This window comes from Rhipicephalus microplus, chromosome X (genome assembly GCF_043290135.1).
Source record: "Rhipicephalus microplus isolate Deutch F79 chromosome X, USDA_Rmic, whole genome shotgun sequence".
In the NCBI taxonomy this organism is placed as follows: domain Eukaryota; kingdom Metazoa; phylum Arthropoda; class Arachnida; order Ixodida; family Ixodidae; genus Rhipicephalus; species Rhipicephalus microplus.
The window spans coordinates 1939489-1966388 of NC_134710.1; the positions used below are offsets into that span (position 1 = coordinate 1939489).

A 26900-nucleotide genomic window follows, 5' to 3' on the forward strand; every position below is an offset into this window, starting at 1 on the left:
CCAGAAATGCTGTAGGCCCTTGTGCTCAGATTTGGGTGCACGTCAAAGAATCCCAAGTGATTGAAATTTTCCCAGCCCTCCACTACGGCGTCTCTGATATTTATGTAGTGGTTTTAGGACGTTAAACCCCTCATATTAATCAAAATTCCATCTCATGTCTTCGGCGCTCTCTTTGCGCTGCTTTACTGTTTAGCGTGGGATCACCACAACGACCATGGGCATGAGCTAAGTACAGCGCGGTGCAGTTATGTTCGGTCGGTGGAATAACGGGATCCCGAATGTTGGCAATGGCGTTGAGCAGGTCAAGTCACCTATCGATCTTCAATAGTCGTTATTATTCTAGATATAACGCCTGGCACAAAAGCGATCAAGTGGGTTGTCTGCATTGAAGAACTGAGTTCGTACAACTGCTGTCCCTCCCACGCTGTGAATGAACGGAAAAAGTTCCTCATCGGCGCACTGTAATGTACTCGCTGCTGATGTAAAGCTAACAGCTGCTTACGCGAACTATAGTCATCCACATACACAGTTCCAAACAGCGGAGAGATTCATCGTTAGTATTTCAAATAGGGGCTCAAAATCCTCTAAGATGTAGTCGGGCTTTAATTTATAAATTAAGAATAACAGTGCGAACACAGAACACGCCCCACAGAGAAAAAACAATGACACACACAAGTGCTGACTGCCAACTAAGCGTCTAAAAAACGTTTGCAATGTTAATTTTATTTAGGAAATACGGCCGGAATGAAGTTTTAATAGGTTTAGTCCTACCCGCCACGGTGGTATAGAGGGTATAGTGCTCGACTACTAAGCCGTAGGTCGGGGTGTATCCTGGCGGCGGCTGCCGCTTTTTCCATGGACGAGGCTCATGACGCTCAAGAGACCATGTAGTGAAAATATTGCGCGTCTCTCGTAATCATATCGCCCATTTGGGACGTTAAACCGCACTTATTATTATTACTTTTCTTATTAGGAAGATGCCAAGGACTTCATATACTTCATACATTTGGACGCACGTTAAAGAGCCTTAGGTGGTAGAAATTTCCCTAACCCTTCACTATGGTGTCTCTCTTAATCATATGGTCACGTTGGGACGTTAAACCACACATATAAATCAATACCTGAACTATATTACGCCTAAAGTCAATCAACAAGTCCGAACAGGAGAGCAGACAATAAAATGGAGCTGTTTGTATCACACTCACTCAGTTCCATACAAAACTTCAAGGGGTTGCGAATGCGCAGTATTGCATTAAAACCTAACACAAAAAACTCACATATAAGGATGAAAAGAAATGCGACAACAGCTGTTGTGTATAACAAAGTACCAGTGACAGCTTTGCAAGTGAAAAGAAGCCCTGCAGCAGTCACTTTCGCCTTGTTACACTGCAGCAGGTATCGCATAATCATTTTCAATATTTTGTTTTATGTTTCAATTGCGGTGTTGTGCAGGCGCAACGCCTTAAAATTTGTATCTAAACTCAGTGGGTGGGACTCAAACAGATAGTTTTTTAGTAGCGCCAGCCTGCTATATGCCCTGCGTTTTGTTCGTAGAAATTTTTAGCGCTTATTATTTTAGTGTTAGTTGATAGTCCAAGAGCCTGTATATTTCCAGTACAAAGTATGTCAAAACATTGTTGCACATCGATCGCAGGAAGTATTTCCGTCTCTCTTAGCCACCCAATATGGGGGCCACTAATTTTTCTCATTAGTAGAAGAGCTGTTTTGACTTTTTGTGTGTGCACTGTTGAGGGCATACAGCTTTTTGCGACAACTGCGACTTAGAGCACCTGCTGCCCAGCATTCCCTGACAAAAATAGTTAGGCGTTGAAATAATAAATGAGGTCGTTCTCGGAAAAATATTGATTACACGGCTTGGCTTACATCTAGTGCTCAGCGGGAGACAGATAGCCTATTGAAAAAAAAAGTACTGAAAACGATAGTGAAAAAAAAACGCATTGTAAATGTAATAGATAGTTACATAGCCCCTTCACGTGAATGATATTCCTCACGACATAAGAACTGTCAAGTTGCTTGCAGATGATTGCCTAATATATCAAGAAATAATAACCACATTGATCAGACGTCCCTTAAGCAAGCTCTTAAAGCTGTTGAAGGATAGGCCAATGAATAGCGAATGAAAATAAATTAATCGAAATCAGTAATGCCCAGAGTTAGCGACCGAAAAACTACAAAATCAGATGTCATTATGAGATAAATTCTAAAATTTCAAACGAAGCTGACTCGATAAAACGCCTAGGCTTAACTGAATGAAACAGCGCTACCTATAAGTAGTTACTGTGGAACTACGGAAGCGAAATAAAAAAAGCAAGGACAGAAAAGAGCGATTTGAGCGCTGTTTTGTATTCTTACTTTTTGCACCTCTGTAGTTGCGCATTAACTACTTCTAGGTTGCGCTGTTCCTACGTTCAGCTATGCCCTACCAACTTGTCTAAGTTTCCACGCCTAGGCTTAATAATTTTAAAGTACTTAAGTTGGAGCCATAGTTAAAATCAAGAAGAAGAATTGGACATGGGCTGGGCATAAAGCGCGTAGGCAGGATAACCGCCGGTAAATAAGGGTAACTGACTGGATTCGAAGAGGAGGCAAGCGGGTTAGGGGGAGAGAGAGGGTTAGCTGGCAGATGAGATCAAGAAGTTTGCGGGTATAAAGTGGCAGCAGTAAGCACAGGACCAAGTTGACAGGTAGAACATGGGAGAGGCTTTTGTCCTACTGTGGGCGTAGTCAGGCTGATGATGATGATGACTTAGGTTGGAAACCACACGCGAACATCTTTTGTGCAGCTGCCGAAAAAAAGTTATGGTTCATTCACCGTAGTCTGAAACTGGCAACTCATCTGTTAAGTTGATCGCATACATAACCCACACAAGGCCAACGTTAGGATATGTCAGTGCAGTATGAGATTCGTTGCAGGCGCGGTTGATAAATTGACAAAATACACAGAAAAGCTGCAGGCAAAATTTATCGCGCTATTCTTGAAATATTTTCCCTTTTTTCTGAAAAAAATATGCGTTTGATAGTTTTGTCTTCATTGAAATATGTTGGACTTCTTTTGGTTTTATGTTAACATTTACTTTGCTCGTTCTGTTAAAGGTATGACGGCCAACAGTATTTAGAAATAAATAAAAGAATCCAAGAAGTATGGGCTAGTTTCGCTGGACATTGGTCTGCTCGGAACGAACACTGCATATGGAGTAGACGTGTGCAGGTATTTTACATTTCTGTATTCTCGCCATAGGCAGAGTACTTTACAATGGCGTAGAACGTTCCACCCCGCCGATCGCATGAGTTTGAAAGAAAACAAACGTGGCACCTAATAGAATCAAAAATCAAAATAAAAAACTCCTAGCTTTTCAGAATGGGTATTCTTTGCTCCCCAGGCTCAAGTGGATATCGAACAGTACTTGGAATGCCGCCGTTCTTTTAAAATGTGAAAACAGTGCCCATTAAGAAAAAATACGACACAGCTTTGTCGGAGTAATGTGGCTGAATGTGCGCCCCCTTAAATGGCTAGGAGAAACGAAGGCAGTTTTCACTCCTGTGATCAACCCACAATAAATGAAATGAAATTTTCTGAGTATTCAAACACGCACCAACCAGGACAACATTTGTTTCAGGTGGCGCATGGTACTGATTGCAACAAGTCTCGTCAGCATCTCCGTGGTCATGGTATGCCTGAGATGTTTTGCAAATTTGCGTCGATGTGCAAGGCATGCTAGCATCCCACTCTCGCAGGCAAAATGCCTATTGAAATCAGTTAAATAGTTGGGTTTGCTTTACAGTAGCGCAATATATATATATATATATATATATATATATATATATATATATATATATATATATATATATATATATATATATATATATATATATATATTTATATATATATATATATATATATATATACAAATGCATGCTTGGAAGCCAAGGCACGCATTAAACGCCCCGCCGCGGGGGTCTAGTGGCCTAGGTACTCGCTGCTGACGGGATAGAATCCCGGCTGCGGCGGCTGCATTTCCGATGGAAGTGCGAATGCTGTAGGACCGTGCACTCAGATTTGGGTGCACATTAAAGAACCCCAGGTGGTAGAAATTTCCGGAGCGCTCCACTACGGCGTATCTCATAAACGTAAGGTGGCTTTGGGACGCATTAAACGGATAATGGTTAGTGCGATGCAATACATAAGTGCGCAAAATCAAAGGCCCCCATCTGTCGGACAACATTCTAATCACAACCTGCGATGCAAGTTTCTGGCTACTAAAAGAACAGTGAAGTGCCAATAGTGCATATTGAACGTGTTGCTTTTATGTGAAAAGCTGAACAGTTCTCTAGCAGGGGGTGTTCCTGCTTTTCCCCATAAGCGAAACTTTTTTTTCAGTTATGGCTCACATTTGTGGGAATCGAATTGGGCCGGTAAATGTGCCCTACCTTTTAATGACAGCTCGGGTTTTCGCGCACAGTCATTTACACACCTTCCGGTCTGGCCGACATACATCGTGATGAGTAAAGGAGAGGCACGGGCCCAATGCGTAAGCGCGGCGACGGTGCAGGAGGAGTGAAGAATCACACGATTGCACGCGCACCAGCCACCTAGAAGCCGCATATTGGTCGGAGAAAGGCTTCCGGCACGCGACTTGATCCGAGGAGAATAATCCCAGAAAATGAGTTGGCTATGTGCGTTGGGGCTTCTAACAGCGAAGACGTAAGGTCAGCGCCGCTACACCGACGGAAGCAGTATGGCCGCTCGGTTCTGAGGCTGTCAGCGAAGAGGTTCAGGGAGGGGCCATCGATATAGGAAGAACCGAGTGAAGCTGCCCGGACTTGCCGCAACCTGCCACAGCAGGTTGCGGCAAGTCCTTCTGGGTGGACTAGAGCTCCTACACTTTGAAAATGAACGTATGCTGCCCGCACCACAGTCAAGACGCTGCCGATGAGTTAGGCGGAGCCTTACTGAGCACGTGAATACGACGAGGGCCGGGATATCAGCGATGACGACGTGTGGTTCATGCGACAGGAGCAAACGATGGCGACTGTAAAGAAGTAGAGCACCCGTCAACGACGGAGGACTGGACAAAAAGTCGACACAGCAAGGGGAACAAGTCGTGTCACGGCAAGCTGTATAAGGCCATTCCACTGCAGATGTTATATTGGCTTAGATATAGCGGCTAGGGCTCACAATGAATTGGACTTGAGATACGACCAGCTTGATTGTGCCCATAGTACGCGGATTGTTGTTGAGAATTATTGAGGTATTGTTATTAGACGTTTTGTACCGCCGCAACTTACACCCCGACGGCGCGGAACGTTTACTCGTCGTACCGCCTCACCTCAGAAAGAATGTTCTGCGACAATTCCACGACGCTCCAACTTCTGGACATCTAGGAGTCTCCAGAACTTACGACCGCATTCGACGACGAGTATTCTGGAAGGGCCTCTACCGCTCTGTTCGCCGTTACGTCGCATCATGCGACCTCTGCCAGCGCCGAAAGAAGCCTACGACTCCCCCGGCCGGTCTTCTTCAACCTATTGAAGTTCCAGCCGAGCCATTTTATCGAGTGGGGTTGGACTTGCTACGTTCCTTTCCTACTTCTACAACTGGAAATAAATGGATTGCAGTGGCCACAGTATGCCACTCGGTATGCAATCACTCGAGCGCTACCAACCAGCTGCGCAACCGACGTTGCCGACTCCTTGCTGTACGACATTATTCTCCAGCATGGCGCTCCGTCTCACCTGCTCACAGACCGTGGTCGCTACTTTCTATCTCGTGTGGTTGATGATCTACTCCGTTCTTGTGCTACCCGTCACAACTTCACCACATCTTACCACCCTCAGACTAACGGCCTTACGGAGCGCCTAAACCACACATTGACAGACATGCTTGCCATGTACGTATCTACCGACCACACTGATTGGGACATAGCTCTTCCGTTTGTAACCTTCGCCTATAACTCGTCACGTCATGAAATAGCGGGCTGCTCCCCTTTTTATCTACTCTTCGGACGTCATCCCTTACTGCCCTTCGACAAACTGTTTTCATCAGACCACTCATCCTCCACTTCATACGCTCAGGATGCGATCACCCGGGCCCTGACGGTACGCGCGGTACCGCGCGCTGTTATAGTCGTCGTAGACAGCACAGAAGTCCCTTTATGACCGTCGACATAGAGATGCCGTTTTTTCTGCGGGATCTCTTGTTTTCCTGTGGCTCCCATCTCGACGTGTTGGCCTCTGCGAGAAACTACTATCGCGATACGCTGGGCCCTACCGAGTCATTCGTCAGGTCACACCTGTGACCTACGACCTCTGCCAGGATGCAGAGGTCGTAGGGCAGATACGCGCGGGCCCCCGTGGCGGGACCAGTTATGCAAGTACTCCCAAGTCAACGTCGACCAGCTCGCCTACTCTAGGGACTAAGCAGATTTGCCCGCGCAAGCTGATAGTACCCTTTGACAACCGAAGAGACGATTTAGATGCTTGTTTTCATCGATTCGAGAAAGTAACGATCGGGCTGAGGGAAGAGCGAGCGGGCCAGTGCCTTTAGATTTGGCGTCAATCTGTTTCTTTCCTCGCCTTCTTTTTTCCTTTTTTCCGTATTGTTTGCGCCAAAGAAGTTAACTTCTTTTTTGTGCTGTGACCTACGAGATTGCCGCTACCACAAACTCATCAGCTGCTGCACCCAGAACGGAAGTAGTCCACGTTTCTCGTCTCAAGCCCTACAAAGCCGACTCGCTCATTTAACAGGCACCGAGACGGTGTCTTACGGGCCGGGGTGATGATACGTGTATAGAACTGTCGCCCCGACACAGCTGAATTGGCACCCAAATGAAGAAGACGACAACGTGGTTGTTGTGGGTTGGACTCTCGACCTTCTCCCGTTGGCCTGCTTGACTGTGCGCTCTCTAAGCCGTTAGAAAGACCAGCTCCCGGTGAATAAATCTTCCCCGGAACAATATTTATGGTTTTTCAGTGTTATTGAGTGCTTCAACGCGCGTTTTGCGCATTTGCGCGTCATGCTTCCTTTGCATAAAGCATTTGTTGTGACATGCCCATCTCTCATCTGTCTAAAATCCATCCTTCGTAAGCGTTCCCGAGATACGTTCGCAACATAAATTGGCGAGCTTCTGCCAGGATTTTTCTCTTGTGGAGCCTAGTCATTTAATCCTCGGGCTTTGCAGGATGGGTTACGAGTAGTGGCAAAAGACGTGGGGATGACCAAGGAGGAGACGCTGAAATTCTTCGAAAACGCATAGAAAGAACACGAACGGGAGTACAAGGAATGCGAGAGAAAGAGAACAAGACAGAGTGCGCGAAGCACATGAGCAGATGCTCAACAGTCGGAGTGTGAGATAGACTCGAGCGCGAGGAGGAATGTTTCGAGCACAAGTTGAAGCTAGGGCAGATACGCGCGGGCCCCCGTGGCGGGACCAGTTATGCAAGTACTCCCAAGTCAACGTCGACCAGCTCGCCTACTCTAGGGACTAAGCAGATTTGCCCGCGCAAGCTGATAGTACCCTTTGACAACCGAAGAGACGATTTAGATGCTTGTTTTCATCGATTCGAGAAAGTAACGATCGGGCTGAGGGAAGAGCGAGCGGGCCAGTGCCTTTAGATTGTCTCTAGCAGGAGAGTCTGTGAGTCTGTTTGACTACACGCCAGCGCAAGACTTGTTAGACTATGACCTGGCGAAGAAAACTTTATTGTAAAGATTCCTGCTCACTACCGAAGGTTTTCGAGAAAAAGTCTGGTCGTGCAAGCTTGAAAACTCGGACACTGACAAGCACTTTGTCTGACGCCTGGCTAACTATTTTGATCGATGGATTGAGCTGTCAAAGACAGAAAAAACATATGAAGGGGTCTGCGACAGGATATGAGCCGAACAGCCCCTCAACTGTTGTAGCAGCAAGTTAGTTGTTTTTCTGAAAGAGAAGAAGCTGCACACGGTAGAGAAGATGGCCAAGCAGGTGGATCAGTTTTTCGAGGCCCAGGGGCTGAGGAATTTTGAGAAAGGGACTATCAATAACCCCGAGAAAAAAAATCACATAACAGAGGGTCCAAGAAATAAGGCAAGACCGCAGCAGCAGTGTTTCCTATGCAGTCGACTAGGCCAAATAGACATGAATAGCCGAACAAGTGGCAGTAGACAGAAAACAGCTGTAGTTTCCCAGCTATGCGAAAGAAGGAGGTACATGTCAATGAATGCAGGTCTCAATTGGGCGAACGGTGTGCATGTGCGTTATGATCAGAAGAAAAGCCCAAGATGGGGAGCATAGTGGTGAGCCCCAAAATAGGCAGGGGCTGTGATATACCACCAGTAAAATTAAAAGTGAACGGTAAACGAGTGTCGGTGTTGAGAGATTCCGGGGCTGATACGGCAATAGTAAGAAAAAGCATAGTTAAGAAGGGAGACTTCACCGGAAGAGTGTAAACTGGGATCTTTGTAGGCGGACACGCGAAAAGGTTGCCAGAGGCCAAGATGCGGTTAGATACTCCCTATTTCGTAGGTGAAATTATGGCCAAGTGCATAAAATACCCACTGTGCGACGTCATCCTAGGAAATAGTCCACGAGTGAGAAGGGTTGACGACCCGAGGCGAAATAATTTTAATGCCAGGAGAGTGGAACAGGGCACGACAGATGAGAAGGAAACGGAGAGCACAGATAGCTTGGAGAATAGAGAGGGAAGTGAGGGAATTTATAAGCAGGCAGAGAGGAAGGTGCCAATATTTGGGCGTTTGGGTGTATTCTCAGAAGAGCTCCCAAAAGAGAAAAGATAAAGCGCTGTGATACACAATAAACAGGACTGGAGGCAGGCCAAGGAGAGAAGGATTCAGACATGAAGTATCCTATGAATTGAATAGAGAGGTGATATTCCAGGAGTTTTGGGTAAACGGAACATTAGTCAGTCATATGATGGTACCACCATGTTATAGGCAGGCCATCTTAAAACACTGCTTTGTGAATGGCAGTAGCAGTCGTACCACCCTACGCATAGAACTCACTAGAGATCTGTTTTTGCCGGTAATTTACTAAGATGTAAGCCAGTTTGTAAAAAGACGTGCGAAAAGGTATAGTGAAGTTCCGCGTACTGTTGCGAAATCGTAAAAATATAACGAACTAATACGTACTCTACAAGAAAGAACAGGGATACCTAATGTGTATTTGTGCATGCATGGGTGAATTGTGTGGGGCTGTAATGGTGCGACAAGCGTGCAACGATAGAAGGTGACATACCAGGTAGTGCACAAGTGATGTCACGTGAAGCCCCTAGCAAGGGAACAGAACAATACATACTGTAGGAGAGCAGGAGTAGTTTTTTAGAAAAAAAATTTGAAGGGGGCCTATTGTGATGAGTAAAGAATAGGCACGAAGCACATGCCGAATGCGTAAGTGCGGCGATTATGCACGAGAGGAGAGTCCCCCGAGTGCACGCGCACCAGCCACGTAGCAGCCGCAGATTCGCCGGAGAAAGGCTTGTGGCACGCGACCCGAACCGAGAAGAAAAATCCCAGAAGATGAGTTGGCACTGTGCGTTGGGGCTTCTAACTGCGAAGACGGTAGGTTAGCGCCACTACACTGACAGGAGCAATAGAGCCACCCGATTCTGAAGCTGTCAGGGAAGAGGTTCAGGGAGGGGCCGTCGATATAGGAAGGACCGAATGGGTCTGTCCGGACTTGCCGCAACGTGCCACAGTAGTTCCTGGGTGGACTACAGCTCCTCTGTTTTGAGAAAGAACGTATGTGGCCTGCACCACAGTCAAGACGCCGCTGACGAGTTAGGTGCAGCCTAACTGAGCACGTGAATACGACGAGGCCCGGGATACGGGTGACAAAGATGAATGGTTCGTGCGGCGGGAGCAGCCGATGGTGACCGTAAAGAAGTAAAGCAGCCCGTCCACGATGGAGGGCTCGACAAAACGTGTACACAAGAAAGATTAACAAGTCACGATGCTACAAGCTGTAAGGATTTCCCACTGTTGATTCTATATTGGCTTAGGGCTAGCGGCTACGGGAAGCAGTGGAATGGAACTGAGGTACGGCCAGTCCATGTACGCGGATCGTTGTTTGGGATTATGGAGGTATCGGTATTAATATATTTATAGTTTTTGAGTGTTACTGAGTGCTTTAACGCGAGTTTTGCGTATTTGCATCATCTTCTCTTTGTATGAAGTGTGTTTCACCACGTGTGCCTCCCGTCTGTCGAAAATCCGCCCTTCGGAAGCGCTCTCAAGATGAGTTCGTGACACACGTTTTGGCGCAAGATAGTGGAAGTTCGTATTGCGCGCCAATGGTTGTTTTCAGCACAACGGACTTATCTCAGCTTTCTCCAATACTGAATGATGGGAACAAAAAATGAAATGCGCCAGTGGTGTCGTCTACTAAATTTCGCTATCGTGCGACAAGGCGTATAGGGAATGTGGGGAAGTGAGTGCGTGCGGGAACACGAGCTGCCGCTAAAAGGTGAATATTGATTCATTTTCTATCCCGGAAGGTACGATACTTGAGTATTGCAAAAGGGTGGGTTTAAATAATGTAAAAAAGTTATGGTGAGAGAAATGCAGACACTTTTTTTGTGAACTAAAATTAGGTGATGGAAGGCCATTCTAATCTACAGCTAGACGAGAGAACAGATAAGATTGAAAAGTGACATAGCGCACTTTGTAATGAAAAAGACTTAAAAAATGACTTGTGTCATGTGCTACTCGGGCTGGTGGTGAGATGTATGGTGCGAGGGCAAGGGAACTGCAAAAAAAAAAATCTGCGAACTTATGATAAGCTGGAAATAGGGCATATTAAGACTGTTTTTAATGACGATGCGCTGACGTCGTATGGATATGCGGAGCAAATGAACCTGGTGGTCCGATTCCGAACGAATTTCGGGGCACTGGTAGTGAAAGTTTCATGTGCACAGCATATAGAAGAAGTGTATTCGAGTTTAGGGCCGACGAATGATGTGTATGGTAAAAGATTTACGTGGGAGGCGGGGAACATTTAGAAACCTGTGGCTTTGTGTTAGCAGATGCTATGAAGTTGCTAATATTTAAAAGCAAAGAAGGTCGCTGGATATAGTGATGCTTAGATATTTGAATAATTTGACTGATGGGACGGGTTCATCATGTATTATAAAAAATGAGATAAAGGTAGTGTGGCCCCAGGTTAACGACAGAATCTTGCATTTTAACATATAGTGTAGGAACGTAAATTCGACGGGAACACAGAGGGTGTGTCGTGTTTTCTTGTCCTCTTGACCAATTAGCCCAGCTCTCAACCCTACATGACCTCTCACTTTAAAGAATATAGTAACATTATTCAGTCATCATACGAGTACTCTTGAGGTACTTTGAGTCATCATACGAATATTTTGAGGTACTTTTGGTGACACAAAGGAGTAATTCATTATTATATATTAGGAAAAGGAGGGGACCTAAGAAAGAGCCTTGGAAACGCCTCATGTCACTGGAAGTGGGTTAGAAGAGTTAATTTTTATTTGCACTAATCGCGAGTGGTTAGTCTGAAATTGCTTTATTCATCTCAGAACGTTACGATGAAGGTTGAGATGTGAAAGTTTAAGCAGTAGCCACCGATGAGCTACCTTGTCAAATGCCTTAGCGAAGGTGAGGAAAATTAGCCTGCGTATTAATGTCGAGGTTTATATGCATATCATGAACGGAGATGGCTAATGGAGCTCCATATCATATTACTGTTTGGAACCAGTGCTATGAACAACAAAAAAAGTTATTAAAGTGAAGAAAATTCATAATTAGAAAAACTATAACATGTTCCATGAGCTTGCAAAGGATGCTTGTTATGGAAATTGGGTGGTAGTTTGGTGTAATTCTTTATTACCTCTTGTACTGCGGGACGACTTTCCCGAGCTGCCAATCTGTTGGCAGGTTAACTGAGGTGAAAGACTAGGAAAACGCGTCTCTCATAAACATATGGCGGTTTTGAGACGTTAAATTCCACATTCAAATCAATCAATCAATCAATCAATCAACCAATCAATCAATCAATCAATCAATTAACGACTGGGAAAACAGTGGACGTAAAAAATTGACAGAATATCCGCGGACTGAATTATGATAAGTTGGGCGAAGCGTCCATTCATCCGTTCGTGCATCCGTCCATTCGTCACACCGTGAACAATCTGTCCATCCGTGCGTCTGTCTGTCTGTCTGTCTGCATGTCCGTCCATATAGTGAACATTCCAAGTACCACCATCTCGCATCTTTTCATTATATATTGGGTGGATGGATGGACGGATGGATGAATGGATGGATGGATGGATGGATGGCTGTATGTTTGTTTCTTTGTATGTATGTATGTATGTATGTATGTATGTATGTATGTATGTATGTATGTATGTATGTATGTATGTATGTATGTATGTATGTATGTATGTATGTATGTATGTATGTATGCATGCATGCATGCATGTATGTATGTATGCATGTATGCATGTATGTATATATGTATGGATGTATGTATGTTTGTTTGTTTGTATGTATGTATGTATGTATGTATGTATGTATGTATGTATGTATGTATGTATGTATGTATGTATGTATGTATGTATGTATGTATGTATGTATGTATATGTATGTATGTATGTATGTATGTATGCATGTATGTATGTATGTATGTATGTATGTATGTATGTATGTATGTATGTATGTATGTATGTATGTATGTATTATGAAGTCTTGGTTTGGAAGACCTTTATTAGGCCCGAGGAACCGGCAGCCGACAGCTGAGATGAACGAACCAAGATGATGATGCTACGTGACAACGATGAGGATGCATGAGCAACACATGATAATGATGATAATGTACAGATGAAGAGGATTGATATGCTAAATGCCCACACTAATTCCCCCCACGTGAAAGCGGCCAACCTGGCCGCGGCAAGTCAAGGGGACAAAGAACGTCGCATGAAGGGTTTCATACGGGAGACATGGACAACCTCAGTAGTTCGATAACGGCGATCTGCTGGGGCTACAAGTGGCGTCACGCCATAATTCACTGGTGAAGTATCTTCAACAACTGTGTACGGCCCGATAAACCGTGGCTGGAATTTGTCGCACAAACCAGGTGTGCGAATAGGCGTCAAAAGGAGCACTTCATCTCCAGGTTGAAAGGATACAGCGCGATGCGATTCATCATAAACCAGCTTTCTGTCTTGCTGTCGGGCTTCAGTGTTTATACGAGCACGTTGGCGGCTCTCTGTGAGCCGTAAAACGTACCCCTCTGAAGAGGATGGAGATGAATTCGCATGGCAGGTAAAGAAAGAGACGTCCAGGAAAGAAGTAGGGGAGCGTCCATAAACTAGGTAAAATGGTGAGTAGCCGGTTGTCCGCTGAATAGCCGTATTGTAGGCGAAAGTGACGAATGGTAGAACTACATCCCAGTTCTTGTGGTCTGGTTGAATGTAGGCGGCCATCATGTCAGCAAGAGTGCGGTGGAATCGCTCAGTGAGGCCGTTAGTTTGGGGATGATAACTAGAGCCAGTCTTGTGAGTTGTGCCAGAGGCGCGAAGAAGTTCGTTCATCGGCGCTCATCTTGCTGGCGCTTGCGGCAAAAGCGTGAAATGTGACCACGATAGCCGCAATAATAGCACGTAGGGCGAGTTGATCGATAAGGCGGGTAGTAGCTTGTGTTAGGTGCACCGGGAGAGAGAGCAGTGAGAGGGACAGATGATGGCTCAGGCGGTGGTGATGGAAAGCTCGTGGGAAAGCTTTTGGGAGGTGCGGCAGCAACCGACGCGTACGTTGGTGGCGGCGACGTCGAGCTGACGGTGCCTGATGGTGCGGCGACGGCATGCGAGAACGATGGGAGAGTACGAGCGACAGTGGGCTGCAGGTGGGCCATGTGGGTCATGGACGCGAGCTCCTCCCTGATGACATCCCGCAATGACGTTGAAGAAGACTGAATGGGAACCACTGAAGGTAGTGTGAATCCAATTGATTCCAATTCTTCGCGTGTAATCACCCTTATTGTGTCTCGTAGGTTTGGATCCGCCGTAATACGGGCCGCGTCACTCTCCGGTTGTAGGCGCATAGACTCGAGTTCTTCGAGGTGCTGACAGGTTGTCGCAACGTCAGCAACGGTAGCCGGATTCTGGATTGCAAGGGCATTGAATGCAACGGGTGCAATCTGCTTAAGAAGCTGGCGTACTTTGTCTGACTCTGTCATTGGGGTTTCAACCCGGCGGCAAAGTGAAAGGACATGCTCGATGTAGGATGTATACGACTCCCCGATGTGCTGTTTCCGAGCCGCGAGAGCTTTCTTTGCGAGAGCCGAACGAACAGTCGGTGTGCCAAAGACATGGCGAAGCTGATCTTTGAAGGCTGACCAGTCGGGGATGTCGATGAAGTGGTTGAGGAACCACGTCTTCGCGACACCCGTGAGGTAGAATGACACGTAAGCGAGTTTGTAGGTGTTATCCCACCGGTTAGCAGCGCCGACACGTTCGAAATCGTCCAGCCATTCCTCCACATCTTCCCCGCGCATACCAGCGAAGGGATGGGGCTCACGCTGGAGGCTGTTAATGACGTGAAAAGGCGCGGCACGCGGTGGCGGAGTGGGAACGGTTGCAGCACCGACCTCTTCTTGGTGCGACATATTTCCGGACACCTGGCCCAAGCGGCGACCTCAACGTAGCTCCAGGGGGTAGAGTGGCCGAAAGGATGACGAGGCATCTAACAGCACCTCCACCCCGTATGAAGTCTTGCTTTGCAAGACCTTTATTAGGCCCGAGGAACCGGCAGCTGACAGTTGAGATGAACGAACCAAGATGATGATGCTACGTGACAACGATGAGGATGCATGAGCAACACATGATGATGATAATGTACGGATGAAGAACATTGGTATACTAAATGCCCACAGTATGTATGTATGTATGTATGTATGTATGTATGTATGTATGTATGTATGTATGTATGTATGTATGTATGTATGTATGTATGTATGTATGTATGTATGTATGTATGTATGTATGTATGTATGTATGTATGTATGTATGTATGTATGCGGCTACGTCCTCAGATTTGGTGGTGGCTCCCGCCACCTAGCCCTAAAGTGGAGTACTATCACTATGTGTTTAAGGATAGAATTTCACTCGCGCCTCGACTGTAGCCACCAATTAGTGAGCCTCCTTCTGGGTATTTCTACCCGTTTAAAGTCTATTTTGCCGTCACTGTCCCTAAACCCCCAATCTTTGAAAACTTCGGCGCCAGTATCTTCGACTAAAGAGTGGAGGCCTTTACAGAACATTACCAAATGTTCAGCCGTTTCCTCTTCCTCTCCACACGCACTAAATACCGTGTCTGTGCCTTCGTATTTTGCTCGGTACGTCTTGGTCCGCAATACTCCCGTTCGAGCCTCGAAGAACAGAAAACAACTTCGCGAATTATTGTAGATCTTTTCCCTTGAAATGTCCTGCTTAAAAGTTTGGTAGGTCTCCAGTGAATATTTCGTAAGAATTCCCATCTTCCACATGTCCTTATCTATTTCCGTCACCTTATTCTTAACCAATGTTTTCTTTTGGCTTGGTATTCTGCTGTTGTCTAAATACTTGCTTGATAATTTTCGAGTTCGCATCCTCTATTAGTAATCAATATTCTTCATGTACAAGTAGCTGAAAACTTTTCTAGCCCAACGCTCTTCTCTCATTTTTCTCAATCGCTCCTCAAATTCTATCTTGTTGCTAGCTTCCCTGCACTCAAAAGATGTCCATCCTATGTCACTCTGTGCTCCTTGATTTGGGGTATTCCAGTGTACTCCCAAAGCAAGCCTACTTATGCTAAGTTGTTTAATTTTCATTCTCGCTTGAACCTCCGATTTTATGCACAAGATCGCATTGCCGAATGTCCAACCCGGGACCATGACACCTTTCCAAATTCTTCTCACAACTTCATAGCTATTGTAGTTACACAGTGTACTAGTTTTCATGGCAGCTAAGGTCCTGTAACTTTTAATCATTACGTATCGTTCATGCTCCCTTAGGTACTCAGCCCCGTTATTTATTATCCATACACCCAAATATTTGTATTTATCCACTATTTATAGCGTCACTTCCTATATATTGTAACGCACGGTTCAATGAACACTTTTATTAGACTAACGTAGGCAAGGCGAACTTGTGCCCGAGAATAACAACACAGCTAGAACGAAAACTCATAGTTGTCCCGAGGATTCACTTCTGCCTCTTCCTCCGTGTTCTTTTTTTTTTTTCCAACGCGGGTCGCGCGCCGCTGGGCCCCGCTAGCTCGAGCGTCGCAAATCATCTGGAGGGCACAAGTATCGGCTAGTGCACGTAACTCTAAGTAACATTGTGTCAATAATATGCTCACTGCCTTTGTTACCATTAAAAATTATGATTGCCAATTTTCGCAAGCCGAACTTGAAATTTACCCTATCTCCCTCATTACCACAGATGTCTGTCATTCCCTGCAGATCTTTCTTGTTGTCTGCTATTAGAATTATGTCATCTGCATACATAAATGCTAGTACTGATTGTTCAATGTGCTTTCTTTGCTTGGCAAAAGAGGCTGAAGCTGAGTCGACTTCCCTCTAGTTTGGTTTCTAGTCCCTGTACATGCAGCATTAATAACAAAGCTGACAAGGGAAATCTCAGCCGAAGCTCGTGTCATATCTCCATAGGTTCAGATAACTCTTCTTTCCATTTGATAACTACATATTACTTTTATAGATATCGTTTAAGGATTAGTTATTCGATCTTCCACATCTACTTGGTCCAGTATTCCCCACAAGTCGTCTTGAATCACACTATCATAAGCTCCCTTGATGTTTATAAATGCTAGCCACAAAGGCTTGTGTTCTGTTTTTGCTATTTCAAAACACTGCATCAATGAAAACAGCTGGTCCTCCAACCTCCTTCATTTACGGAACCCATTTTGTAGTTCTACCCGCACCCCCTTATTCTCCACCCACATGTGTAGTCTTTCCTTTACTATCTGCATCACCAGCTTGTAAACTACTGATGTCACTGTTATAGGATGGTAGTTGTTTTTACCTGCTTGCTTTGTCCCCCTTTTCTTTATCGATCATGCTCATCCTGCTAAGTTTCCACCCATTGGGAGCTTCACCATCCAGTATTGCTTTGCTCTCCGCCTCTCTTACCGTTCGCTTAGAGTTTGGTCCTAGTCTCTTTATTAGGACGCTATTTATTGGGACGCCATCAGGGCCTGTTGATGTGATATTAGGAACCCTTTTCTCAGCTCTTTCCCACTTTCGTTGTCCTAGTGTAGCCACAGAGCTAACTGTTACATCCTTATCTGGTACGGTGATTGCAGCGCTTTCTTTGTGTTTAAAATCTTCTGTCAACATTGTTTTTATACATTCCATTGCCTCACCCTCTTATGAACTGACCCATTGAACTGTAGTTTTAAACCTCTGTTCCATGGTTGTCTTACTACTCACAAAATAAAGATGGTTCCAAAACTTTGCAGCTGCCTTTCTATGCTTTTTGTTTGCTTCCGCAATCCATTTGGCCCCCTTTCTTCTAAACTTTTCACTAATCAAATGGGACGCTTTCCTTCTGCAGCTCAAAAAGTTATTTTATTTTCTTTTGACGTCATCTTCCCGTTCACCCTTTGTTTAGCATACCTGTGTTCCCTGGAGGCTTCCTGGCGTCTTACTATGGCTCTCTTCCTCATCTCACCAGCTCTTGGGTTTGTGCCTACTTTTCCCGGTTGCTTTGACTCGTACCTTAGCAAGCTCTAACTCACACATTCAAGTTAGATTTGTGTAGGTCCACTCTGTCTTCGTATACTCGGTGATTGTTATCTTAATCTTCTTAGTTGATACTTATATTTGCCTTTCTGAATAAATGAACATTTTTCTTTCCATTAATTTCTGAATAAATATTACTGTGTGGTTGCTCGTAATGCCGCCTTTCCAGCTTTATTTCTCTTCCAAAACTCAGCTTGATACGTTTGTGATCACTACCTAAGCTTCTGGACCTATATTCATCTATGTTCTGATACTGATTCTAATTCTTTATTTCAGCATTCAGTTACAACAAATGCTAGGACAGGAGCAAAAATTCGCTATCATAGCGGCTTGACGAAGACCCCTGACCCTGCAGAATTTGGCAGGAGACAACACACGTACTCAAAAACTGAAATGCATCGATATACAGATTATCTTTCCAGAAAAGAAAAAAAATAATCAAACTAATAAAACACTGAAATGTGTGTTGCAAATTGACAGCACAACAAAATGTTCCCCTTTTTGCTTACACAGAAGACACTTTTTTAGTGAACAGTTTACAACGTTTACAAACACAGTCGTAGAACATATGCATCATGGTGAAACCACACCGATTTTCAAGTACATAAGAGCATGTAGGAAGACTTTCACACACACCACAAAAATAAAAGATATACCGTACCTAAGAAACAAGAAAGGAAAAGCAAGCACATATGTGGCATGAAATTACTCACATTAAGCCCCCCTTAGCCTATCGTACATACTATGTGACATTATTGCGTAATCTATTGTCGACTGCAGCCTTCCCACCTTCCATATCATCTGCCCTTCACATATCTCGGTGCTGTTGCGAATGATTAAATCATGCTTTTCACACATATCCGTTAGCATTTTGCCTGTTGGGTCCGTATATCCATCTATATCTTCCATGTGCGCATTCATATCTTGTGGGTATCTGAAGCACACCTGCAACCATTCCGTGGGCATTCCGCCGTAGGGCAGCTCCTTTTCCTTTCCCGTGCGCATGGCGATAGATTGCGCCTGGCATGGGCACAGCGCGTGTTCTCGGGGGCTGCAAGAATAAGCGAGGCCGAGTCACGTGCGTAACGGAAAGGGTCTCTATTCAGTTGACCAGTGCCCGGTAAGCACGTGGTTTTTCTTCGTCCACTTCCCCATTGGAAATCGCTAAACTGTAGTCGCCCTTGGTGCCTAGGTATCTCCGGCGGGCGTGTTTACCAGAGGGTTAGCTTCGGTACCATACGCTGAACCAACAGCGGTGCGCAGTGCTTGAAGTGGTCGCGCCAAGCCAAGCCGCACTCACCGTAGGCCTACGCGCACGAGGATTGCCCTAGCTCTCGCGACCAGGCCCAGTGAACATTGTGAGAGTGCGCAGCATAGCCGCGAGGGACGTTTTTCCGACCAGCGTGTCAAAGCTCGCCATTGCCAGCTGTGACGTGCTCGCAGCTGGCAATTGCGAGCTTTGACACGCCTTATCGGGAACGTCCGCGAGGGAAAGCCTTTGCTTTCCGCGTCCCAGGAGCGCACATTGTACTGTTGTTCGCTGTGCCACGAAAGGAAATAAAGTGTTTGTGTATTGCTGTTAATCGAAAACTGTCTGCTTTGCCACGCCGCGCTAAACGCTTTGTTAGTTTATAGTTTAGCACGCTCAGAGCGGTGCGCTACACGCGAGTAAGTGACGGAGACGCGGCCCTGCGGCTCGCTAAGCCGGAAGCCGCGGTGATCATCCGCTACAGTGAGTAGCGAGGTCACCACACTGGCGCCCAACGTGGTATTAGAGGCTCATTAGGCCTTTGATAAGACTTAGCTGAGTCTGCTCGCATTTGCGAATTAGCCTCGCCGTGTTATCCGCGTTATCTCCGATACGCGCGAGTTTTGTCCGCTGACGCTTTTAGCAGATACCGCAGGGCTCTAGATCAGGGCCAGTGCACCCCTTGAGCATCACAATTCAGCACCCTCACATGTCACAAGCCCCAGACGGAATGACACGAGGCGCGACGTCACAGCTCCCACTGGAAAGGTGTTTTGGGTCCGGAGCCAAAGCCCAACCTGAAAAGTGCACATGAGCAAATCGGACTGCTACTGCTCCTTTTGGAATGCATGGCAGTTCTGTGTCACAGCACTCCGAAGCGACTCTCAGTGGAGCTTCCGGGGCGCAGATCGGAAACGCGGCCTCCACCGTTGCTGAATTTTGCCTGCTGGCTGCTAGGTAACCTAGCAGCCAGGCTCACTTCGAGCACGCGCCTGTACCGCTAGCCGCAAGCTGCAAAGCAATGTCATGTGAAGTTGCCGCAAGAGGCAGCTGTGAACAAGAGGCGCTCCCCGATGGCGCGACAACCGGTATCCATTTTGAAACCACGCCGCTTATCTAGCTCCGAGACAGTTCCCTATCGCTCGCCCGCGCCGCTATTGCGCCGACAGCTTCATTCGAAGCGGACGCACATACGCTGCTGCAAAATGCCGGCCAAAGTATTCAAGCACTCGCGTGAGCCGCCCAAATGCTTTCGGCTGTTCCGAACGTCCTCATCCCATTGTCATGTTGGCCGTTTTGACCTACACCGGGTACGGATATCTGAAAACTGCAAGAGACTGTCTAGACTCCACCAGAGAGCCTTGGGTCTCGACGACCAGGAAGTGCTCGGATGCGTCGTCCCGGCTGCACTGACTGACATGGCGGCTAGGTGGTATCAACTTTCAGCCACCGAGCAGCCACCCTCGATGAGTTTAGTGCGGCCTTACTGTGCAAACTCTTACCCGCTGACCACGAGAGTAGGATGCAGCGCCAGCTCGAGCTCCGCACACAAGCTCCCGATGAGTTGCTTCAGGAGTACGTACGTGCGATGGAAGACCTTTTCTTTATCGCTGAGCCCAGAGCTTCGAATGAGGAGCGCGTTGAACGGGTGATCAGGCAGCCACACCGGACCTTTTCGGCGTACATGCGTGGTGGTCGCTTCCGTGATCTGGAGGGGTTGGCAGTCGAGGCAAAGCGCATTCCAGGCGACATTCCCGCCGCGCGTGCCTATCAGTTGCCACTGCCAGCCAGTGAGGCCCTTGAGCTGCACCGCGCGTGGGGAGGGGTCATAACCCTTCCCCGACGGCAACAGCTTACCGCTGCCTTCCACGGCTACCACTACAGGTTGGCGCGCTTGGAGATGAGCGATCGGGCTTTAGATCCCTACACGTATGGGAAGCGCACAGCGCCTCGGCCCCTGCTGCATCGCAACTCAACACGCGTGAGCAGGGACGAAATCCAACCCAGCTCATCACTGGTGGTGACCTCCATCAGAGTGGTTCCCCTGATCACGCGGTGTATCGACCCCTGCAGCTTGAAGCTGCTTCATCTCGCGTAAAGGACCGCGAGGGAGTGCGCTGCTTCCGCTGCCGTCAACGAAGGCACATAGCGAGGGAATGCTCCGCGTTTGTGCATCCTTGGAGGCAGGGAAACGGGAGCGCAAGCTGTTCGAGAAGGTACCAGTGGCCGAACATTTGCTTCTCGCCTCTGCTACCGGGCAAGCAGTCTTGCTGGTGCACACACGCCGTATATTAACGCGAGAACGTTAAAGAGCTCATGTCGCAGAAAACCCACCGCTGGCGTCAGATCCGTTGGTTGTGAGCGAAAAATTATTTTCGCGTCTGTGACTGAAAAGTCAAGTTACCGAGATAGCCACGGGAGGCTGCTAATTGTCCACGCGTGCACACGCGATCACAGAGAAAAAGCCGCGCATTGGAAGGAAAAAAAGTGCTTAAGGTCACGAGGCGCGGTAGTGTCGTTGCCCTGCCACCCTTCCCTTCTTAGCTTGCTGCGCTTTCGTTGGGATGAGAGGAGAAATATTGCAACGGCAGCAAGCGATAAACCTTTGTGACTCCACTCGCACTGGACGAATTGTCAAAAATTTGACGGCGCTGAATTTGTGAGGCAATAAGCTATTCCAGTGGATTCATTTCACGGTTACTTGAAAAGTGTTTCAGGGCCCCTTTAACGCATTTTGCTCTACAGGTGTCCTGACGAAAGCGAGCCCATTCGGCAATAATAGCGTGCGCTGTTACAACCTACTGTGTGCGTGTTTGTGTGGGTGCGTGTGTATGAAACAAAACGTATGCACTTAGCGGTTGAAGGGTGCACTCGGGGCCGGATTTCGCTATTTCGGTTACCATTGTCGGCTGCTAATGTTCGGCGTCGCTGAACACGGGTGCAAGCGCTTCTTTGTTTGGCAAACAGGTGTTGTCCCGATCGCGGAAGCACTCGGTGCGCTTGTGGGCCAGCCGAAGGACATTCACCCTCGTGAAAGGCGTGGCCCAGTTGGCAGGCGCCACGAGGTTGACTGTGAGGATGATAGTTATAGCACGAGAACAGAACGACGACACAAAAAAGGACACGAAGGACACGATCGTGTCCTTCGTGTCCTTGTCTCTGTGTCGAAATTCTGTTCTCGCATTATAAATATTGTCATGTCATACCAATCAGCTCAAGCTGCCACACTTCTAAGTTTACTGTCAGATAGGGAGGCTGAATAAAACGAGCGCGTTTTGTTCATCTTCCAGGGCTTAGTTTTCCTGTGATCATTGGTTTGGACTTTATCCTAAAAACCAAGGTAATAGTGGACATTGCGAAGGAGGCTATCGTGACGGACCTTTTTTTCGAGCTGAAGTCATTCATCAACCCACTGGCGTTTTTGATTGCTTTGCAGTAGAGACGTCAAAACCGTGTCACGTCCAAACTTCGGCGGAAGGCCCCTGCGCTATGCCCTCGATGGCTCAAAATCCCCATCGGGATCGAGCGGCATGACACGAAGAGGCTCCATATCCTTTGATATCCTGTGTGACTCAAACGGATGATACACAGAAGGCTCGTCTGTTGGCACTATTATGCGAATACGATGAGCTCTTCACCGATCAACATGGCTGTACCGATTTGGTGAGCCATTTGATCGAAACTGGTGACGTGCTTCCTTTGAAGTGTAACCCCAATCTCGTAAGCCAGGGCAAGAGGCAGGTAATGGATGGCTTGCTGAAGACGTTTTCTCAGCTGCCATTGTCCGCCGTTCGTTCAGCGCCTGGGCCTCACCAATTATGTTGGTGCCTGAAAAAGATGGCAGTCATCGCCTGTGCTTAGACTACCGCCGTCTGAACGGAGTGACTCGTAAGGATGCCTATACGCTCCCCACGATTAGCTCCATCGTAGGAAACTTCGGTACTACAGGGTAATTTACCACAGTTGATGCCTCCAAGGGTTTCCTACATGTCCGCATGGATGAGCATGACCGGTGCAAGACCACGTTCACGTCCCACAGAGCCTTATTTGAGTTCACTCGTATGGCCTTTGGTCATTGAAATACTCCTGCGACTTTTCAGAGACTCACGGACCGCGTCCTCGGGAAAGCGAAGCAAAGTGGTCTTACTGCATGTGCTACCTCGATGACATCGTGATTTATTCAGGAACCTTCGAAGAACACTTGGCCACAGTGCCGATGTGCTCGAGAGAGTGAGAGCCGCCGAGATGATGTTCAATCCCGCAAAGGCGTAACTAGCACAAATCCAAGTAACTAGTTCAGTTAGTTGAATTTGCGCTGGGCGAAGGCTCTATTAAGCCAGATCGGGAGAAATTTCAGTCAATCTTCGATTTCCCCATGGCCAAGGACGTACGCAGCCTGCACCACTTTCTCGGAATGGCCAATTTTTGCGGGTCGTTTATTTCGTCCTGTGCCCAAGTGCAGGCGTCCTGGAACAAGCTGTTGTGTAAGTCAGCTGAGTGGCCACGGATACCTGAGCAGCGAGAGGCGTTTTACCATCTCTCTAGTGCCATTGCGGAGACAGCGCAGGTCTAGCTCCCCGACCTGACCAGACCGTTTGTTGTCCAGACTGACGCATGTGATACCCTACAGCAGTTCTCCTACAGGAATACGATGGTGCGTTGTAGCCGTTGGCGTTTGGCATCCGTTCGTTGATATCCGCTGAAAAGAATTATTCCATTACCGAGAGAGAGTGTCTCGCACTGAGGAAGTTTGATGTCTACATTGATGGGACGAAATTTGTGGTGCAAACAGATCATAGCGCACTTAGCTGGCTAATGCGGCTCCCTGAGCCTGCAGGCAGGCTAGCGCGCTGGGCTCTTCTAATATAGCACTATGACTTTTCAGTGCAGTATCGGAAGGGGAGCACCAACGGGGTAGCTGACGCGCTATCTCATGCCCCAGTGTCTACCGGGAGCCTGGATCCCGGTGCACCAACCGCTAGTGGTGCCTTAGGGCAAGCGAGAGATGCGGGGGTAATGGCAGCGGAGCTGAGGAGGGGAGAAAAGGGTGAGTGCACCGACGAGCAAACGCTTTCCGCGGGCCAGGCAGGCAGCGCGCCGCGAAGTGAGCGAGAGGGGGAGCGAAAATAAAGCTAACCCATGACAACAATGCGAGCGGATGCGATGGCTGTAGTCCTGAGTGGAAACGATATACCAGAGTTCCCTTTGGGATAATGGGAATCATTTTCGGCAGACAAGAGTTACTGAAGGCCCAGCAAGTTCATCCGGTTTGTCCTGAGTTGAGCAACGGTCTCAAGGAGATGGACTGCCGAGACGTTGCTGCTAGTGCGGCTGGCGCAGGGGGACGGGAACCAGCGTGTGTCGTTGGGTTGCCCGCAGATAAATACTTGCTGGACCATGATAGACTCCTGCTGAAGTACATAGCCACCGATCAGGAGTCCGTGGACCCATTTAAGCTGGTTACCAAAAGTCTGAGAGTCGTACTGTTGCGAGTCTCTCACGACCAGCCCATGTCCGGTCACCTGAGTGACTCCAAAGTTTTTGCAAATCTGAGCAAGGTTGTGACTTCGCTTGGCATGAAGCGGGACATTTTTCACTATTGCCGTTCCTTCCACATCTGTCAACAGATGAAATCAGGGGGTGGCAAGCCGCGCGGCTTGATGAAACCGACTGTCAGTGAGCGTAAGTTGCAAGTAGCCACCTGCAAACTAATGGGGTAGTTTGCCAGGAGTAAGCAGAGGGTCGTACATCTGGTGGTAGTCGTTATCATTTTTCCAAATAGATGGAGTTGCCGCTACGGAAACTGACAGCGCGAGTGGAGCTAAAGAGGCTACAGCAAGTGTTTTCTTGGTAAAGCTTTCCGAAAAGATTTATGACAGAAAACGTGTCATATTTCACCACTAGGGTGTTTGGTGATACGTGCCGTTTCCTAGGAATTGATCACTGCACCACTTCGCCCTGCCACCGCCAGTGTAATTTGACGAAGCGAACCAATCCTAAGCTTAAACCGATCTTGGAGACCTTTGCCGAAAGTGAAATAGACTGGGCAGACAATTTGAGTGAACTCGAATTTGCAATCTGAACCTCCGAATGTCACTCTACTGGTTTCTCTGCTGCTTTCCTTAACTTCGGAAGGGAGTTGGCAAATCTGCTTACCAGTGTCATGCAATGCCAGCTCGGGGACGAGGAAGAACTGGCAGACTGTTCTGCTTATGCTCCAACACTTCGGGACAGGCTTTGTCGAGCTTTCAGTAGAGCAAAGCAGAGTTGGAACTCAGCCAGGGCCAAGTAAAACGCCCTGTACGACCGAAAACATCGCCACCTTTCATCTAAGGTAGGTGACCTTGTCCTGAAGCACAACCACGTTCTTAGCGACGCGAGCAAGGGTTTCTCAGCTTCGCTCGCTCCTAAGTGGCTTGGTCCATGCCGAGTGGAGAAAGCTTGGACTCCACTAGCGTACTTGCTGAAAGACCCGCTTTCGGGAAAACTCAGCCATGCCCAAATCGCAGACTTGAGAGATTTTTCGTCGAGGTCTGACGAGCCTGCGCCAGCACCCAGTGGCTCTTCCCGCAAGCAACGGCGCGCACCCGGTGCGGCAGACCGCGTTTGGACTACGCACCGATTAATCTGAGGAAGTGGTCACTATAGCGATTTAGCACCGGACGGCGGGTTTATTTTCGACACCGAAGGCCCTCATTTTTACTGCCTGGTCTCAGTTAGCTAACTTCTTTCCAGCCACTGCTTGCAAGGAAGTCAGCCCCGCCCATTGCTGTTGTCGATTTTTATTTTGGTGTTCAAGTTTACTTGAATTTGTCTTTTTGCGTGTTTTCTTTTTTTCTCCTCGCTGATGGAGGGGGTCGCAAATTGATGAATTGGTGCTTTAGCATAGGGAGAGGGACAAATGACACGCTGCACCTTCCTACGGGGGGCGCGTTTGAAGGGACCCGATCATTGGAGCTGTGCGTGCGTGTGTACGTGTGTGGTTCTTCTGTGCGTGGTGGCGATGACAACTAAGGAAGTCACCGACCCCTACACCACCTTGGACTCTCAAGGTGTTCGGAGATCCTCGGTCATCAGGCAGCCCGGCTGTGTCCTGCTTCCGGCTGTCGCTGAGAAGCTCTGCTGACCTTTATATCACGGCTTCTGCACGAAGTAAGCTGTCGCATACGCTGTGCACTACTCTCTACCAACGCCAGGACGCCTCGAAGTTAATTAGTTCGGCGACTATGATTCTAGCAGAAGGGCCAAATAGCGCAGCGAGGTCCATTCGAATCACCACTGAAGCGGCGTTAGTTCAACTCACGGCCCTATCGTCAACATCGACGAGACTAAGGGGAGCCCGTTTCTTGCATGAGGGCCTCAACCAGTCGTCTCGCCTTGCACTCTCGCATCCACCCGGTCACCCAACCCAAACATTACGTGACGATTCTTCTCTGCGCCATGGACGCTCTCTTTTGGGAGCATTATGATTTCCCGTTGTCCCTATTCCGCGGCGTCATTATTTTTAAGGAGTATTGTTTGTGGCTCCATTTTATTTCACTCAGCAGCAGTGGCAGGGCTAGGATAAGGCTAGCTGTTGCCAATTGCATGACGTCTATGCATGCATACGTGATGACCGACTGCCTTTGTAGACCGGTATGTAGGCTGAATTAAGCATAATAGAATTGCGAATATGAGGCGCACCCGCGACCATTTCGCGGGAATTCTGCCATATGGCCGCTGCTTTTTCTTTTACGTGCTCTGGTTACGGCACGTTGCGATAGATAGTGTCACGCGCGGGCGCGGCGCGTGTTCTCAGCGGCTACGAAAATTAGCGAGGTTGAGTCACATGCGTACCGGAAAAGGTCTCTCCTCTGTTTGCCAGCGCCCGGTAA

The 26900-nt window shown here is 47.6% G+C and overlaps 1 protein-coding gene across 1 annotated transcript in view; it reads left to right on the forward strand.

Annotated features, from left to right (window-relative positions):
* LOC142777132 (synaptic vesicular amine transporter-like) overlaps positions 1-26900 on the forward strand; it is an 85705-nt gene that overhangs the window by 50817 nt on the left and 7988 nt on the right. Inside the window, exon 4 of the mRNA XM_075881466.1 lies at positions 3639-3690. Coding sequence (XP_075737581.1) covers positions 3639-3690 — 52 coding nt within the window. The remainder of the gene's footprint in view (positions 1-3638; positions 3691-26900) is intronic.